This window comes from Osmerus eperlanus, chromosome 16 (genome assembly GCF_963692335.1).
Source record: "Osmerus eperlanus chromosome 16, fOsmEpe2.1, whole genome shotgun sequence".
NCBI classification, from domain to species: Eukaryota; Metazoa; Chordata; class Actinopteri; order Osmeriformes; family Osmeridae; genus Osmerus; species Osmerus eperlanus.
The window spans coordinates 4,189,877-4,208,308 of NC_085033.1; the positions used below are offsets into that span (position 1 = coordinate 4,189,877).

The 18,432-nt window shown below is 41.2% G+C and overlaps 3 protein-coding genes across 4 annotated transcripts; 2 read left to right on the forward strand and 1 right to left on the reverse strand.

Moving 5' to 3' along the window:
- Positions 1–126: 126 nt before the first annotated feature.
- Positions 127–3,986, reverse strand: LOC134037095 (nuclear autoantigenic sperm protein-like). The gene is made up of 14 exons (XM_062482409.1): positions 3,830–3,986; positions 3,358–3,471; positions 3,109–3,189; positions 2,906–3,012; positions 2,529–2,789; positions 2,344–2,387; positions 2,163–2,242; positions 2,004–2,077; positions 1,700–1,888; positions 1,388–1,560; positions 1,130–1,189; positions 957–1,034; positions 487–577; positions 127–346 (listed from the first exon to the last, which is right to left on the reverse strand). The coding sequence occupies exons 2-13, from the start codon at positions 3,456–3,458 to the stop codon at positions 524–526; spliced, it is 1,302 nt and encodes a 433-aa protein (XP_062338393.1). The 5' UTR covers positions 3,459–3,471; positions 3,830–3,986; the 3' UTR covers positions 127–346; positions 487–523.
- Positions 3,987–11,156: 7,170 nt separating this feature from the next.
- prdx1 (peroxiredoxin 1) lies at positions 11,157–13,866 on the forward strand. The gene is made up of 6 exons (XM_062481849.1): positions 11,157–11,271; positions 12,026–12,139; positions 12,290–12,443; positions 12,574–12,696; positions 12,786–12,916; positions 13,165–13,866. The coding sequence occupies exons 2-6, from the start codon at positions 12,034–12,036 to the stop codon at positions 13,248–13,250; spliced, it is 600 nt and encodes a 199-aa protein (XP_062337833.1). The 5' UTR covers positions 11,157–11,271; positions 12,026–12,033; the 3' UTR covers positions 13,251–13,866.
- A 1,376-nt stretch (positions 13,867–15,242) lies between these two features.
- On the forward strand, positions 15,243–18,369 carry zte38 (zebrafish testis-expressed 38). Of its 2 annotated transcripts, XM_062480761.1 has the most exons (12): positions 15,243–15,692; positions 15,990–16,134; positions 16,236–16,299; positions 16,398–16,434; positions 16,536–16,556; positions 16,746–16,772; positions 16,919–16,986; positions 17,080–17,228; positions 17,457–17,701; positions 17,806–17,854; positions 17,961–18,001; positions 18,081–18,369. In XM_062480761.1, exons 1-12 carry the CDS (start codon positions 15,639–15,641, stop codon positions 18,135–18,137), a joined length of 957 nt encoding a protein of 318 aa, XP_062336745.1. In that variant the 5' UTR covers positions 15,243–15,638; the 3' UTR covers positions 18,138–18,369. The 2 variants fall into 2 exon arrangements, with proteins under 2 accessions (XP_062336745.1, XP_062336746.1); XM_062480762.1 differs by lacking the exon at positions 16,536–16,556.
- Positions 18,370–18,432: the final 63 nt, after the last annotated feature.

Here is an 18,432-nt window from a genome sequence, read left to right on the forward strand (position 1 = left end):
AGTCATACTGAGGACATAACTGTTCAGGCTAACCCAGAAACCCTGATGTGCATTCTCACATTATTTGTGGACTACTGTTACACCACAAGCTGCTTTTCACCATTTACATCCTGGATGTTGTGTCTTACCATTTCTAAGCCATTATGTGATTGAAGCTAACTTTTATTGACATACAAATCAAGCATACAGGTACACAATAACAGGTATACAAAAGTGGTAACGTACATAAATGCATATTTACAACCCCACACAACAGTAGATCAGCATCAGTATGAACGGTGGGTTGGCTTGGTTTGTTTCCAGGTGGCTACAGGATGCATCACTGTGGAGCTTCAGGATTCACTGGCTGCAGGTAGGAAACAGAAAACACTCAGCACAGTAGCATGGGGATTCAGGAATCTTTTAAATGAAGAACCTAGGGGTTTCATACACAAAAAAAGTAGGTGACCAGTTAAGCTTTGTGATCAGGTCTAATCTAGGCCTCACCTATTCACATCCGTCTTCTCAACCACTTTTCTGCAGTTCACAGGGGCCTGTATTTCTTGACGTCCTTAACTGGACTTTCATCTGGTTTCCTCTGACAAGTCATACACAAAAAGACATTGAGAAAGCAGTCTGTCAGTCTCCCTGGTTGTATGTGTATACACAAGGCAAGGTCTTAACCCTTGTGTTATCTTCGGGTCATTCTGACCCATCGGTCATTGTGACCCACCGTCGTATTGCGACAACTTTACCGCATACAAAAGCAAAGTGAAGCATTTTCTTTTAACCGTTGGGCTGTCTCAGACACCCCACATTGTTAAGGTTAAAATACATTTTTTTTTTTTTTTTTTTGTATTGGGTAAAAACAACGACGGTTCATTATGAACCTTTGGGTCATGTGACCCGAAGGCAGCACAACAAGAGCAGCTCATCGTATCCTCGACTGGCAGATCCACCACGTTATATGTACTCACCTTCTTCCTGACTAAGTGGGAGATATCAGATGCTGCTGACTTTGCGGGGGCATTTCCATTGGTGAATTTGACTGGGATCTGATTGGTGGAAAAAACAGGCAGAGACATTAATAGAGATTCCAGCTTGAGTGAGTGAAGAGCAGGGGTCACCTGGCAGGGAGGGTCTGACTTACCACTGATGCTGTGGCTGTGCCGTTTTGAGCACTTGGAGCTGGAAATGGTGATTCACCCGACTAAAAGAAAATGGAACAATCATTGTGACAGAGCTCTCACATCCACATAAGTCAAAACTCCCTTCAGTTTAGCATTCCTGTCACAGCTGGCACTTACAATTGTGTTATATACACTTCACCGCTAAGACCTAAGCAATCATATGAAGAGGTACACAACTCTGGGTGGAGCCTTCCCCCCCCCCCCTCAACTCAACTCACCAGTGCTCCCTGGATGGCCTCCGCTGCAGTGTTGCCCATCTTCAGGCCCTCTGACGCATCCTCAATCTTCTCCTTGATGTCGGGCAGCAGAGCCTTGAGCTCCTCCACCTCCTTCCTCTCCTCCGAGGCAGCCTCCGGTCCCTCGGCCTGCTCAATCACCACCTGGAGCTTGGCTGGAAGACACACAGCAGGCGTTAGCAAAAACAGGTGACACTTATCATGAGCCTTTGTGCCGTTCAGAATATCGACTAGCTGCCGTTTGTACGCCAATGCTGTGGTTTGTTCAAGAACTCAAGAAAGGAAGATCCTCACCCAGCCTGCTATTGATGACTGCAATGGAGCTGTTGAACTGCTCGATGGCCTGGCTGTACTGGTCGGTGAGGGTGAAGTTCAGGCCCAGCTGGCAGTGGGTCTCAGCCAGGAAACGGCTGTCATTGGGCAGGTGCTTCTGCTGCAGGGCCAGACACTCCTGGAAGTCCTCCACTGCCTGTGAGTAGTTCCCTGGGACAATCAGAAGACCAATGGTTAAGAACCAAGCTGTAGGAATATGTGTCTGAGTCTTCGAAAACAATATTTGACATCAGTAGGAGGACATAGCTTGATTCTAAAAGTATACCTGATTCAGCAGCAACTTCCCCAAGTTTTAGATGAGCCTGGGCTGCCAACAGCTGGTCCTCTTTACTTTCTTTCCTTTCAAACAAAAACAGGGATATATCAAACAAGGCAAGGTTTCACTAGTAGTTAGAGGCTGAAAGGTAGTAAGCTAGAACAGTACCTCTTGTAGATGACTTTGGCTATCTCCAACATCTCCCAGGCCAACTGTAGGTTGCCCACTTCCTCCTCATCATCACTGTCCTGATAAGAGTGGTGCATGATTGGTTTAGTATCATGACAACAACTGGACTACACAACAGGACCATGCCCGTGTTATTAGTTGAGTGTGTGACATGTCTTACTTTAATGTCTTCAATGGCCTCCTCTTCTGCTTCTCCATCCTGACCTTCAGAAAGACAAAATTAATTGTGGGTTAACCATCTGTGAACCATTGGATATGCATTTATCCTGTTTTGTATTTAAAAATGAATGTGCTATTACAGAGGCGTGTCCAAACTGTATGTAGGTGAGAACAGAAGTCCCTTACCCCCTTCCTTATCCTCCTCCTCTTTTTCTTCCTCCTCCGGGTGTTCCGCTGACGACTTCTCTGTAACACCGTTCAATCTATTTTGTTTTGTCTGTCCATCAGCTGGGGCTGCTCCATTAACGTGGCCGTTTGTCACTAGTTCCTTCTCCTTCAACCCACTCCCCTCTGAGTCTTCCTTTACTGAACTCTCCTCTGAATCCTTCTTCTCCTCCTCTGCCATGGCATCATAGACCTGGACCCTTAGCTCATCTCTGGTCTTCTCTGTCAAAACCAAAAAGACATGGCTAGGTTGGGGCATGGGGGGGGGGCGCCCCCCCCTAATATAATGGTAGGGGAAACACTGCACACGTCACATGCTAAATCATTTAAATGGTTACCATCAACATTTTCAGTGCTCTCAATGTTGGAGTCTTTGGGCTTCTCCTCCTCTGCATCCTCCTCAGGTACGCCCTCTAATGCGTTCCCCAGGACAGTGTTCTCCATCCTGTAACAACACGACATGGTTGTACCTTCTATAGCGCTCAGGTCCTTTGGGAAGATCAAAGTGTTGAGCACATCAAGGGTTCTCAAGACAACTCACCTGGCCAAATTCAGGAGAGCTTTACCACACAGGAAGAAAGCCTCTCCACACTCATCAGCAGTGTCTCCATATTTCTTGGCTCTGGAAATCACAGGTTGCAAAACAATTCGCCATTTCAACATTTACAACTCTTTCATTTCAAGGCCTTGTTGTGTCAACCCTGGCAATCTTGGGATGCTGTTGCACAACACAAACTATCCTAAATAAGTCCTAAATGAATTAATGCTACGTAGTTTGTAAAACACTCACAATATGCTACAGGCGTCCTGAAGAACGTTGACCGCTGATACTGCATCTCCCATGATGAGATGTCTCTTCCCAGTTCCAATCAATGTATTTGCTTCCTCCATTGTGTAGTTACCACTGAGGATTTAAAAGAAACACTCATTCCCGTTTCACGGTATCTTCATTGTCTATACTATGCGGCTGAATGAGGGATAGTATCTTCGACCTTAATCTTTGGACTTTGTCTGATTTTCCAGACGAGATTACGTTTCTTAAATGTAGATTACCTGGCTACTGTATCATAACGGTATCTAGCTATGCTACGATACTGAGAAATCGCACTATGCCTACAGTACTTAGTAAATTAGCTAGCTCTGTGATAGGTAGCTAGAGCTACCTAACACACAGGCTTATTCTACGCAGAACAAAAGAAAGCGATTGAAAAGTTTACATAGATTTAAAAGTTGACGAATATTAAATATATATAAATGTATACATACCGGATTTATAACAGAAAGTCTAATGAAAAAGTGCAATCACACGGTCAATATAATTCTGGATACACTGACTGCCTTCTTGCTACTCGACTATGCTTGTTGTAGTTTTTTCAATTTAGCGCGAAAACCTAGTTGTGGTTTCCGGTCTCCTTCGGGTCGATATCTACTTTGGAATACGTGGACGGTCGGGGCAATGCCAAATTTGTTTCCTTACTTGTACTTTGGGTTCACAGACATCCCAACCTTCAAAAACTAATTTCAGGGAGGTTACATAAGGCAGTGGTTCTCAATCCTGGTCCTCGGGACCTCGTGCCCTGCATGTTTTAGATGTTTCCCTGCTCCAACACACCTGATTCAAATGAATTTATATTATATTATTATGTATAATATATATAATATTAATTTATAGTAGCCTACCATATTATGTGTAAAATGTGATATAAAATGTGTTGTTTGGGGGTACCAACTCCCCAAAAGGCTAGGTTAATTTCACAGTAATTAATTGTAACATTGAAATCATATTGGGTGATATGATTTTATGAAAACCTTTACTTGGCTAACCATTTTTGTAAAGTAAAGGAAAACTGCACAGCCCAAGTTCAACGTTGTCAGACATTTTTGACACGCGTCTATGTTGCTTCACTCAGTGTATCGGCGCCTCGTCCATTACTGTTTATAACGTTAGCAGAACTACTTGGTTGGTGTTGCCATAGACATAATAATAATCTTTATTGTCTATGGTTGTTGCCTTCTCAGCGTGAGAAATACAACGTGTGGCGTGAGAGCGTGTGAACTGGTTGAAAAGCGTGTGTCTCACGGCCAATGCGTGAGTGTTGGCAGCTCTGTCTCAGCCTGGAAGACAGTACATCTTCATTGCGAGGAATGACAGAGTGAGAGTGTAGAATGATGGCCTGACATGCACTGTGGACAAGCTATTCAAGCTCAACTGGGTATGCAACTTGACTTATCCACCACAGCTCAGCAGTGTGTTCACCTTCTTTGAGTACATCTATTATTTGACCATTTCACCAACAGGAAAGCCAAGGTACTAGAGTTTATCCCAAAGCTTCAGGCTGCCCAGTAAATCAAAGGAGAATGTCTGACATCTGATTAATCAAATGAACTAAACTTCAGAGCCATAGCAACTAGGGTGACCAGAAGCATGACCATGACCACTTGGGTCCAAAAAGGAGGACAAAATGTCAAAAAGGTGGACAATCCCAAAAGGTTGTTGACCGGGGGGGTGGGGGCCATGAAATTAAAGATCCTGTAAAGTGGAATTTAAAATGAGTTTTAAGTTAATCACACCACAGAAGAATATGTTGTTAACTACCCATCCAAATTTGAAAAAAATAAAACAACGCCGGACGAAATCCAGACGTCTGGTCACCCTTTGCCCAGATGCTGCTCAAGAGTGGATTGGAGAGTGGCCACACCAAAAAAGACCGGCCAGCCCTGCATACAACTTTGCAATTCCAATCCAAAGTTTCAAAATCCAAAGTTTATTGTTAATTTGAATGAAATTGTTATTGTGTAGTCGCTAATCCTATATTTTAATTTTGAGGAAAATCAAATTACTATAAAGAGGAGTTGTATGCCAGAGATAAAGTTTTTATCACAGTGTTCCATGTTTCTCCAGACAAAATAAACCTGAGAAACATACACCTCTCACCAAATGATCACCATTACATATGCAGAGTGGATATTAGGACAGACAAAAGATTTCCTTTATATGTAAAATCTGAGTTCTCATTAACTTGGAGCTGTTTCCTCCAGATCCCCCATTGGCCAACCATACTTGATCGTGGGCGGAGACTAGACAGAGAAGACATCTTATGGCTCCAGAGAGACTCAATCAGAGAGATTACAGAGAGAGACTCAACCAGAGAAAGCAGTTCCCAGTGAGAGGATCAACCAGAAAGAGCAGTAACCAGAGAGAAACAAGCTTCTAGAGACTAGATCCAAGACAGAATCTAGAGAGACCAAACAGAGAACAAAGAGAGACCAGAGTTATGGAGACACATCACTGCGACTCTTGTGGGAAGAGCCTTTCCTCATACAGTAGCCTCAAGAAACACATGATGATCCACACTGGAGAGAAGCCCTACAGCTGTGACCTCTGTGGTAAAACTTTTAGCCAGGCTGGTACTCTCAACGTTCACCGCAGGATCCACACTGGAGAGAAGCCCTACAGCTGTGACCTCTCTGGTAAAACATTTAGCCAGGCTAAAACTCTTAACAGTCACTGCAGGATCCACACTGGAGAGAAGCCCTACAACTGTGACATCTGTGGTAAAACCTTTAGCCATGCTAATACTCTTAACAGTCACTGCAGGATCCACACTGGGGAGAAGCCCTACAGCTGTGACCTCTGTGGTAAAACCTTTAGCCATGCTAATACTCTTAACAGTCACTGCAGGATCCACACTGGAGAGAAGCCCTACAGCTGTGACCTCTGTGGTAAAACCTTTAGCCATGCTAATACTCTTAACATTCACTGCAGGATCCACACTGGGAAGAAGCCCTACAGCTGTGACCTCTGTGGTAAAACCTTTAGCAATGCTGGTAATCTCAACATTCACCACAGGATCCACACTGGAGAGAAGCCCTACAGCTGTGACCTCTGTGGTAAAACCTTTAGCCATGCTAATACTCTTAACATTCACTGCAGGATCCACACTGGGAAGAAGCCCTACAGCTGTGACCTCTGTGGTAAAACCTTTAGCAATGCTGGTAATCTCAACATTCACCACAGGATCCACACTGGAGAGAAGCCCTACAGCTGTGACCTCTGTGGTAAAACCTTTAGCCAGGCTGGCCACTTAAGAGGTCACAGCAGGATCCACACTAGGGAGAAGCCTAAAGCTCAAAGAGACACCTGAATATCCACAATAGAAAAACCCCAAAGCAGTGATGTCTGGGCCCAAGCTATCCCAGCAGTCACCACCTGAGAACATTTCTGTATGACCCACAGCTGGAAGAACTACTGGCCTACACCTACTGGGACAGCACATGCAGTAACACCAGATCTACAGTCCAACATGACTGCACACACACAGGAAATGATACTCTACCCCTGTAATGACGGAGGGAAGCTTTGTCATACTGGGTAGAAACCTGATGAACTCTGGCTGACCACCTTTCTGTTCTGAAGCAATTGAATTCAAGCACCTGGAATTTTCCGTTGATGATCTAATATTGTAAATATAGGAGGTGTTGAGGGGCGTGTGGGTCGTTCCAAACGCAAAATGACATGTATTAGCATTTCCTGTGATAGTAGACTTGGTGGTTCTGATTTAGAGGGTTACTGTGTCTCTCACCAAGTGATCATTTGCTATGGTTTTTCAGACCATATTGAATATATTTCAGACAATATTGACTGATTATGTTGAATCTGTCTATATTTACTCTGACTATATAGATGTCCTGTTGTTCTATGAACATTTTTCTGCTGTTCTTTATACATACCCTAGTTGTTGCTTTGGATAAAAGTGCCTGCTAAATGAATATTCATTGATTCACATCGATACTTCATTATCACTTGGTGTCAGTTTGTTAGCTTTGTTGGTAAATGTAAAGCATTTTGTCAAACTTATTTGAAAAGTGATATACAAATAACGTTTTCTGAAATACCTTCTCTATCTTGGTTGATTTGTTTTGTGACAGTTCACCTAAATTGGGTGAAGTGTGTTTCCAAAATACTTGTGAACATAGGACAGAAGTTATTGACATGTTTACAGAAGTATGTTATTCTCAGCATTGGATGTCCATTCTGCTCATGAACAATAAAACACCATTTAAGCTTACTTAGATGGGCTTGTAGATGTGAAGGAATTCACCTATACACTTCAAGTATCATAGAAATCTATTTGCTCAATTGGATACCAAAATAGGCAGAAGCTATTTCAATAATTACTTGTCCGAAACAAACATCCTGAATAATGTTGCTGATGACCAGTCCAATGCACACTGATCTTCATCAGAGTAGGGACACACATTCTCTGTATTTACATTCGCAAGTCAAGGGTCATGAGACTGAATGGTTGTAAAACAAAGGGGTTAATTGTCCTATTTACCAGATGATAGCCTGATAACAGGGCAGTTTACACATTTCTCTCCTACATCACTGGAATCTTCTCATACAAACTGTATTTTACCCTCCAAGTTAGTTTAGATTTGATCTCATTAGACTATTGCATAACCTTCTGTGTGTCTATAATATAAACGTAGATAAAGTTCCTCTTTGTTTGGGTTAAATGAGTGTCTTCAGATGTGAAATTTGCATCCGGGACAGAAGTTACTCACAAACAAGTGGAAACTATGAAAGTTTTCTTATTTGAGTCAAGTTCCTCTAAGGATACAATGTTTCTCCTTATTCAACTGTCTATGGCTGTCTGCCTTCTTGTGTGTATGGAGACAAAGAAGACTGTGGAACAGAGATGTGTTAAACACCAACTTTATGGAAGAGTTCTGGGTACATTGGGAGCTTTTATCATCAAAAGGGCAAAGCTGCCTCAATTAACAGGGCGAGGGAGATGGCCATAGGCCTAGTCTAGGCATGTAGGGCAATTGACAAAAACAGACATAACAGCAATGCTGTTCATTAGCCAAATTGGATGTGGACCAAGTGAAGCCTTTCTGACAGTAACCATTGGTCTGTCCTCTCAGCAGGAGCCATCTCAACATCCAAAAAAGAATGTGGCAGCAATTAAAACTGTATTTGGACAAAAACACTGTAGAACATCTTTGTTTGGATGGGGTCAGATGGCTGAGCGGTTAGGGAGTCAGGCTATTAATCAGAAGGTTGTTGGTTCGATTCCCGGCTGTGCAAAACGACGTGTCCTTGGGCAAGGCACTTCACCCTACTTGCCTCGGGGGAATGTCCCTGTACTTACTGTAAATCGCTCTGGATAAGAGCGTCTACTAAATGTAAATGTAATAAGACAACTCTCCCCGGTCCTGCCCTGGGGGGAGCCTGTGGCCGAGCCCTGGGCAGCGGTTGTTTTATCTTCCGCTTTGTTGTGTTCAGAGCAAAAAATGATGTTAAGGATGAGTGCCCGGCAGAACTAGCATTATCCTTGTGCCGTTCTGTAGTAGGGTGACCAGACGTCCGGATTTCAAATTTGATTGAACTGCAAAAGCATTACAGATACATGAGATGCAAGCCTCTGGCCTACAGAGTGTTTAATCTGAGTCTACACACTTTGTATTGTGAAGCCGTTGGGAAGCTTGGATCATTTATATACATTTGCAGGATGTCCCATTTTATATATTATGTGTAAACGTATATTAAACTACATGAACATAAACTCCATTATTAAACTCTACACACCTGCGTCCAATTCAGTTATTTTAGACAACCCAGCCAAGCTACTAAGATCCCCAAACACAAGCTGACAACCCAGGTAACAGAGAGCCTCCTTGCTGTCAGTGCCTGCTGTGAGGGGACTGATCATGTGAGCCTCCTGCTGGCTGGCGCACTGTGACAGCCCTGTCTCTGCAGGCCTGGACTTGGCATCCAATCAAGCTCACACTGAGACTGATTACACTCTTGATCTTCCATGCTTCGACAATGCACTCTGTAGACCATATACATCAAGCCTGAAAATAATATTCTCAACAGTGTTGAGAATATTATTTATTCTTATTTTTATATATATTTTATTTTATATTTAAATTGTTGTATTCTTAGATTGTTTAGGTCTTAGAAATAGTTAAACTTTTGTACTTTTACTTAATTTAAGATCTGTATATGTTTAGTGTTTTGCACCTCCCTGCCACAATAAATTCCGTGTTTGTATAACATACATGGCGAATAAACCAAATTCTGATTCTGATTCAGAATGTCTGTTCAGTTGTAAATGCATTTGTTTGGAGCTTTCAGGAACAATTGTGTTATTCTTAAGAGGAAAATGGACTTGTGAATGTCGCAGTGTGACATTTCCTGTGTGAATATAAGGTTTTTCATATTGATTTCTTGTCCCCCCCAAAAATCCTCACAGGAAATTGAATTAATTTGCATTTTTGTGTAGGGAGGCTTCCTTTTTATGAGGGCAGTAAAGACAGGATGCACACAAGCGCTCTTCAAAGAGCTAATTACTGTGGAATTAGTGGTGGGCCTGATGTTGTATTTATGGCTATGTTGTGTGTTGAAAGATGAGCACAGAGGCAGCAGGCCTCGTTTGATCTGAACCTCACCGCTGCAGTTTTAATAAGAGCTTATTGTGTGTCCCCTCTTATCAAGCCCTTCATGTGGTGTCCATAGCAACAACACGCAAAGACATCACTGGGCGACAGCAGGCAGAGGTGGAGTGGCAAGCCCATGCCTAACAGTGTGCTGCAGATGACAATCAATGCGCTCTTCCAGGTCCAGAGAACATAGAAAAGTACACTACCCATTCTATACTCTTTCCAGAACACAGAAAAGGAATGGCAGGACCGTTTTTATTTTAGTAGTGCAATAAATATTAGGTGCAGCCGTGAAATCTGGAGTATTGTGTAATGTACTTGGGTGTGTTGGCTTAAAGGGCTTCTAACCTTCAAATACCAAACCAGGGAACAAGGAAGTAGACCAGAAATATACTACTCAGTGTACTGTGTTGCAACTATGTACCACACTCCATGTGAATCGCTCCACATGAAAGGAAACAGTTTCGGCTATTGACACATTACTGGTATTCCCTAAAGGAGAAATTAAAACCTATTTTTTTCTTTTTCTGGATTATGCTTCTAACACTGTAGTATGAACTATCATTCAAGGGGAATAGCCAAAACACAGATGGTACATTTTGAGCCTTTTCACTATTGAGTGGTAAACAAATATTTGCTGAAGTAGAATGTCTATATTTGAACGGCATAACCATAATACTTCACAAACAACTTTACATGAGAGGGCATGTCATAAAGTGGATTAGTTGAGATGGTTTAAACTATCTTTGTGGGTCTGTGAGTCACATGCTGCTGAACCACATGCCTCTGTGACCACTACATGGCTATTGACCTGGATTAGGATGGGTTTTGTCAAGGGTAGTTTATTGTTCTCTAATTCAAAACATGGCTATGTGAAGGTAATCATTTATTACTGGGCAATAAAGTGATAGAGACTGACTGTTGCAACAATCTTAATTTATATGACTGTAACAGAAGGCTATCATTTTGATGGTTGTGAAAGTCATGGTTTGGACTAACTCATCATACCACCACCCATGTCTTGATCCTGGTGAATTGAGAACACTTTTTACACCACTGGAATGTTGAGAAAATGTGCTAAGTCATGCTTGTATGAGGTAGCCGAATAGTCCAATAGACTGAATGAGTGTGGGTCGTGGCTATGTCAGGGTTCTATCATCGCGAGAATTGAACTGGTCTTATATATTTTAAACCGATTCCGCCCCTTTCTCGTACTTCTTTCCAAAGCTACAACTGACGGACAGAAGCTGAGGTAGGTCACCACACATTCAATTTAAAAATAAAAAACATAAAAATAACATGTTTTAGATATATTTATCAATCAATACATTTCGTAATCAGACTAATTGTGTACGTGGAAGCAGCACTTCCACGTACAGCACTACACATCTGTCAATTTCATGATCATTTGAATAATTTTTGTGCAGCTTCTGTAAATGGCTTGTTCTCGGCATTTCCTTTTCTTCGTACTCAATGGAATGGTAACTTGTTGCTTAGAACAATGCTTTTCGCTTTCACTTGACATGCAGGGTTCAATTTAACTCAGTAGCCTATCATAAGGAACATGAATTATCTATTTATGTCTAGAAAATAAAGTTTTGCGAAGAATGTATACAATTATGCGATACCACGGATTTATGAGATTCCAAAGTGCAGTCAAGCGATTCAATAGGACCTTGAACATTGAACGCAAGTAAGTGCAGGACTTTGGTTCTCATCAGTTACCTTTGCCGATGTCCCCCAATTCTCAGGGTAGACGAGATGTCCTATTGCTGAAATGGGTTCCCCTTCCTTCGTCAACAAACATCAGCGTGTGCAAATTAATGTCTGAGTGAAACTTGCGATGTTTTCAGTTCACTTTCAAAGTCTTCCTGATTTGGGCAATACAGCTCCCAGATCACCTAATGCAGAGCTTTTCTATGTGTAGATGGAAAATCATGTAGTATTACACTGGTGTGCAGCCTAAACTTGTAACAGTGTTATTAAATAGAAGGTATTGTCCCCAGAGTCAAAAATGGCTGCAGGCAATGCACACATTGGAAAACTGGCACCTGACTTCACAGCCAAGGCAGTGATGCCTGATGGCCAATTCAAAGACCTCAAGATCTCCGACTACAGAGGTACCAAACAGCATTTAATACACCAGTTGGATCCACATTGTACAATGCAATATGCTTGAATGTGTAATATGTACTGTAAAAAAGCACAGGAAGGAGAGATGTGTATTTTGCTGAGAGATGTGTATTTTACATACTTCCCTGCTGCTGCAGGGAAGTATGTGGTGTTCTTCTTCTACCCCCTGGACTTCACATTTGTGTGCCCTACTGAGATCATCGCCTTCAGCGATGCAGCAGATGAGTTCAGGAAGATTGGCTGTGAGGTCATTGGCGCCTCTGTGGACTCCCAGTTCTGCCACCTTGCCTGGTAATCGAACCCTGATACTTTAATCAAACAGCCTTGACGCAGACTGTTATTGCCTGTAATGTGTGTCTGAGTATTTAGAAATACTGAGCTATGACAGTCTCTGCCTTTTGTGTGGCTACGCTTCTGACAGGACAAACTTGCCTCGCAAGCAGGGAGGTCTGGGTCCCATGAAGATTCCTCTGGTGGCAGACACACTGCGTTCCATCTCCCAGGACTACGGCGTACTGAAAGAGGACGAGGGGATTGCCTACAGGTGGGGATCAGAGTGTAGAATATAGGCTAAACTGCACTCTGTGTGTTTCTGCAGCCTGACACTGTTATAATATGTCCCTGTATTTGCAGAGGCCTGTTCATTATTGATGACAAGGGCATCTTGAGGCAGATCACCATCAACGACCTTCCAGTGGGGCGTTCAGTAGATGAGACCTTGCGTCTGGTCCAGGCCTTTCAGTTCACCGACAAGCATGGAGAAGGTAGCTTTAATCTTTAATCTCTGCATTCATTCCATTATTTTAATACTGACAAGCCACTATCTATCTTCAAACCAAAAATCTCTCACAGAATAGACTTGAATGCAAACTCAAATATAGTTACAACTTTTTAGCTAAACAATTCAATTGTGGCCTACATTCATGTATTCTCTGCCGGCAAGAGATGGGAACAAAGTGTGACCTGCTATCAAAGCCAAAACATTTTACCATTTCATGTTTGCTTGTTTCAGTCTGTCCTGCCGGCTGGAAACCAGGAAGTGACACCATCAAGCCCGACGTCCACAAAAGCAAAGACTTCTTCTCCAAGCAGGAGTAGGAAAACAAGGGTGTGCAGCGTACTGTAGGAGAGATAGAAGTTATATTTCAAAAGAACATCATTAACAGTAGTGTAGTCTATTCTATTATAACCTCCTTGAGTTTACCACTGTGCCTGTCGGGCAAGGTGGGAATATGGCAGCATCTCTTTATTTGTCATTTATTTTGGGTGCACATTCTGATCAAAGTTAGAAAAGTATGTTGGTGTATTCCATAGACTGTACAAACAAGGTCTATTCTGTTGCAGTATTGCAACATTTTTGTGTATTTGTTTTTGTGTATTTGACTATCTGTTTTGTTATCTCATATAAAAAATACCAGTCATGTTTTTTTCATTTGCAGCCTTAAACTTGAAACATTAAATGTAATTCGTAAAATAAAGACACTTGACAAAAAAAAAAAAAACTCCCATTTTAATCATATGTTTTGCAGAATGTTAAAATGATATGGTATTTACTCTATCCTTTGTTGTCTGTCAATGCCAAAATCCCATAATTTGATCATTTTCTCGTGTAGATGCTGAACAGGCTACAACTCGTGTTGTTTTGGTTACCTAAAGCTTTTAGTTTATTCAAAGAGTATAAGCACTAGAAGCTGCTTGTATTCTATGGAGGACCAAACCTGCCATATTTACAAATGAATGAATTAATAAATAAATATCCACATCCATGCATTTAGACAGAAATAAACGAATATATGTATTAATTAATGCACAATTGTCAATCAATAGTTACATATATTTTACATTTATGTATGTATTTATTTTTGTATTCATTTATTTATTCATTTATTGATTGATTGATTTATTCATTCATTCTTTTATTTATTTATTCATTTATTTATTCATTCATCTATTTATTTATTTATTCATTCATTCATTGTTCCCAATATGATAATGAGAGGAGGCCAGTAGGCGTGGAAACTGACGTTCAGACATTGCAATCAATCCAGAGCCATAGATTCAATCTAGCTAACGCCTGGGACACACTGGCTGCGAAGCGGATATCGTTTTTATGGACAACATAGCCTACATGGCCAGGCTGGCCGACCTCGTTGAAAACAAAGATTCAATTCACCATATGATATTTGGATAAACAAACATGTTATAAAGAATTGACTACGTTAGTTGTGGGCTATCACTTAACACCCAACTTCACTACGCTAAACATTTAAAAATAAAAAATCCTGATTGTTGATTGTCAAACCAACATTTTTGTCCTGTGTGTAAGAGCGAGATAGACGATCTGTCATAGCCCCCAATCAAGCAGAAGAGACATTTGTGAAGATTGACGACACAAAGTTAATCATCGAAGATGAAATGTAGCTTAGTCCTACATGGAGTTGTATGCCCCACAGCACGTATTTTACAAAGACTACGGCAACAAAAGCCAAACATTGCCACGTTATGTTGGGACTGGGATGCTGTTGCGACGGTTGTTGGAGCAACAAGTTGCCTAATTAGCCTGTAGCCTATTCCATGTTTATGTACAATGTCAGCTTTATATGTATATAAGGAAAGCTCAGAGAAGGTGAAAGGCTTGGTGACCGGCGTGGAGAAATGCGCGTCTAGTGTGAACAGCATCGCGTCATTCGTAGCAGATTGTGGCGCTTCAGGGCGCTTCGCAGCCAGTGTGTCCCAGGCGTTAGCTAGATTGAATCTATGGCTCTGGATTGATTGCAATGTCCGAACGTCAGTTTCCACGCCTACTGGCCTCCTCTCATTATCATATTGGGGACAATGAATGAATGAATGAATGAATGAATGAATGAATAAATGAATGAATTAATAAATAAATGAATAAATCAATCAATAAATCAATAAACGAATACAAAAATACATACATAAATGTAAAATATATGTAACTATTGATTGACAATTGTGCATTAATTAATACATATATTTGTTTATTTCTGTCTAAATGCGTGGATGTGGACATTTATTTATTCATTCATTCATTTGTAAATATGGCAGGTTTGGTCCTCCATAGTATTCAACTAGATTATCACGTAGGCCCTATGCATCAAATCCGTCAGCTGATAGGCCTAGCCTACATAGTTTGACGTTGTGTGTCAAATGAGTTCGTCTCAATAAATAAGGGTTTTCTGAAATTACACATTTATGCCCATATGTTCTCATGGTTATGACAACATTTTCCTCAATTTCAATAGGTAATTTAATTTAAGATTCTGGAAACAGCGTTCCCAACTGCTACGAGTTCACGTGATTCGCGCCGATAGACTTTTTCTGTTGCTTTCATACCTCAGTGTTTTTAGCTAACCGGCTATAATCAAACTAAGACTAAATTAAGCTATTTGAACACCTAACTGCACAGTTAGTTGATTTAATAAGGTAGGAAAGCCACTGTGAATCAGTTAGATAAGAATTGCAATGATGTCAAAGTCAAAGATGTGCAACAGACCGAAAAAGCAAGAGACTGCCCAGGTACTAGTATGAACAATGATCGACTTTGGGCTGTGCAGTTTTGAGGAAATATTTCTCATTCTCTCCATGCGGCATATGTGTATATTTACTCCTGGGAATTTAGTTTTTCTGCTTGTTTTGTTTTTCTGCTTGTTTTGTTTGTACTTTTCTTCAAGATATTCAAGTGGAAGTCAATTGATTGTTGTATAGTCCGTTTACTAGGTTAGCCTTGTCGACAGCACACTAGCTAACTCGGGTCAAGTAGCGCCCTCAGGCGGTTTCTCTATTGTGCAATTGTGATTTTCATTTCTGTTTTAGTGGACGAAGTTATTTGAGAACGACTTGAAAACCCAAGAACAGTCAGAGGTCTTCGTAAAACGAATGATGGCCCTGGCTGTGTCCTCCATTACATACCTCAGAGGAATATTCCCAGAGGACGCCTACAAATCTAGATATTTGGAAGGTTGTTTTTCCTGTTTTGAAAATAATACAAGGACAAACTATGAATATTTTTAGACATTGTTTTTCACAATGAAATAACTTTTAAAGATATATGTTTTCCAGATTTATGCATCAAAGTATTACGAGAAGATTGTGCAACACCAGGTGCACGCAAAATAGTGAAATGGTAAAGATCTAAAATATTTAAGATGCAGTACTTGATGAAATTGTGGTCCTGATAACACTAAGTAAGGAAGGTTTATTTTGACATCATATATTTACTAGGATGATGGGCAGCTTTGACGCATTACACAGGAGATATGTAAGTGCAACATGAAGTGCTTTTTAAGTATTTGTAGTGTCACAATTTGTCTGCATTACTTATCACTAAAGGTTGATGTATATTTAAAATCTATTTCTCAGCTTCAGGTTGCGTTTATTGGGGTAGGTGACTCTTTCTTTACAACATCCATTGTATTAATATTTATTACAACATTTAACTCAATAATAGTTAAGTACAGTAGAAGTATAGCAGTCCTCAGTCACCATTTATTTTTATTTGTTCCATCTAGAAACTTTGTTTTTATTTTAATCAAAATGTTATGTTTTTCTATCTGTAATGCGTAATTGCAGGTCCACACTAATCCAGATGACCCCAATGTAAGTCCTCTGCTGAAAACATACTGATTAACACTCACTGGATATATATTCAGGAAAAAGTTGTTTCCATTTTACAGACTCCAGAAAGTACTCTTTTCGCTGGAGTGCCATGAGTTAACCTTGTCATCTACTGATCTCTTCTACAGTCCATCATTGAGTCCTACCAATTCAAATTCAGATACACAGACCAGGGCCCACAGATGGACATACTCAGGTGATACGTTATCTCCCACCCAACTGCCACTCCTGTCTCTCTTTCACTCCCTCCCTCACTCCTGACTGCTTCGATTCCCCTTCAACTCCACAGCAATAAGGATGCGGAGATGAAGGTGACCATGGAGGACACCAAAAAAGCATCGGTCCTCCTGACCAGGAAGTTGTTCCTCCTCTTGCAGAACCTGGACATCCTCCCCAACGATGTGTGCCTCACCATGAAGCTGTATTACTATGACGACGGTGAGGAAACCCTGTCGCTGACGCATGTTTCATTTCATTTGAGGTGACAAACCAGGGCTGAATTTTTTAAAAGTATTGCGGTCATCTGCTGTATAGTAGGCGAACGTTATTACCAACAGAAATTAACAGGAGCAAACGACCCACCCTCATTCAATGTACTACAATGAATTCCCCACTAAGCTGGAGTTTGGAAACTAGGCTCCTTCAACCATATTTCCTATATTCTAGTCACCCCAAGCGACTATGAGCCTCCTGGCTTTAAAGAAGGTGTGTGTGACACCCTTTGGTTCGAGGGCATGGCCGTCCACTTCCGGGTAGGTGAGGTGCAGACCCCGTTCCACACCCTGAAGGTGCGGGTGGCAGCGGAGCAGGGCCGCGTGGAGAAGCTACAGGAGGGGAAGCACCTGAGGGAAAGCGAACGGGCGTCAGCTGAAACCCAAAGCACTGTACTGGAGATAGCCGCTCAGGCTGGGGTGCGTTCACAAATACACTTGCTCTAATGTGAATTATAAGGAAATTAATGAATCATGTGTTGTATGGACACAGAATCCTTGTGTTTCATGGTGCTTATTCACAGGCCTCTGACCCTGAGGGATTACGAGAGGAGGATTTTCCATCTGAGGATGGTAAGGATTCATAATCACTCAGGCAAACCCAGCTTCATTAACTCACATTATATGAGGTGTGGGTAGCTTGAATTGAAGTTTACATGACATGTTTACTGTTTTACAGAGTCTGCGCAATTCAAGAAACCTCAAAAAGCTGCAACAAAGGTACAGTATACTCTGACTAAACAGCGTAATGTGCATATCATAATTTGGAATATCACAACATTTTTTCAATTGGGTGCAGAGGAAAGCAGGTGCCAACAAGCTCTCAAGAAGGAAAGGAATGAGAACTGAGCCATGAGCCTTGAGCATGGCACCCACTAGTGTTGTTAAATGTTATTCACCAAACATGTTCATGACTGTTCCAATTCTTATTGACTGGCCACTACTCATTTAGTTTAAGTATTATGTTGGTTGAAGTTCCTTTATACCAAACGGCTATTGTATTATTATCAAACTAATGAAACTGATGTTACAATTTTACTTGGCTATAAAACATATTTGTACTCTACTATTCAAGACCATCACCTAATGAAATAGATAAAATATTTGTAATCCATTTAACTAGATTTTGTATATGAAATGAATGGAATAAA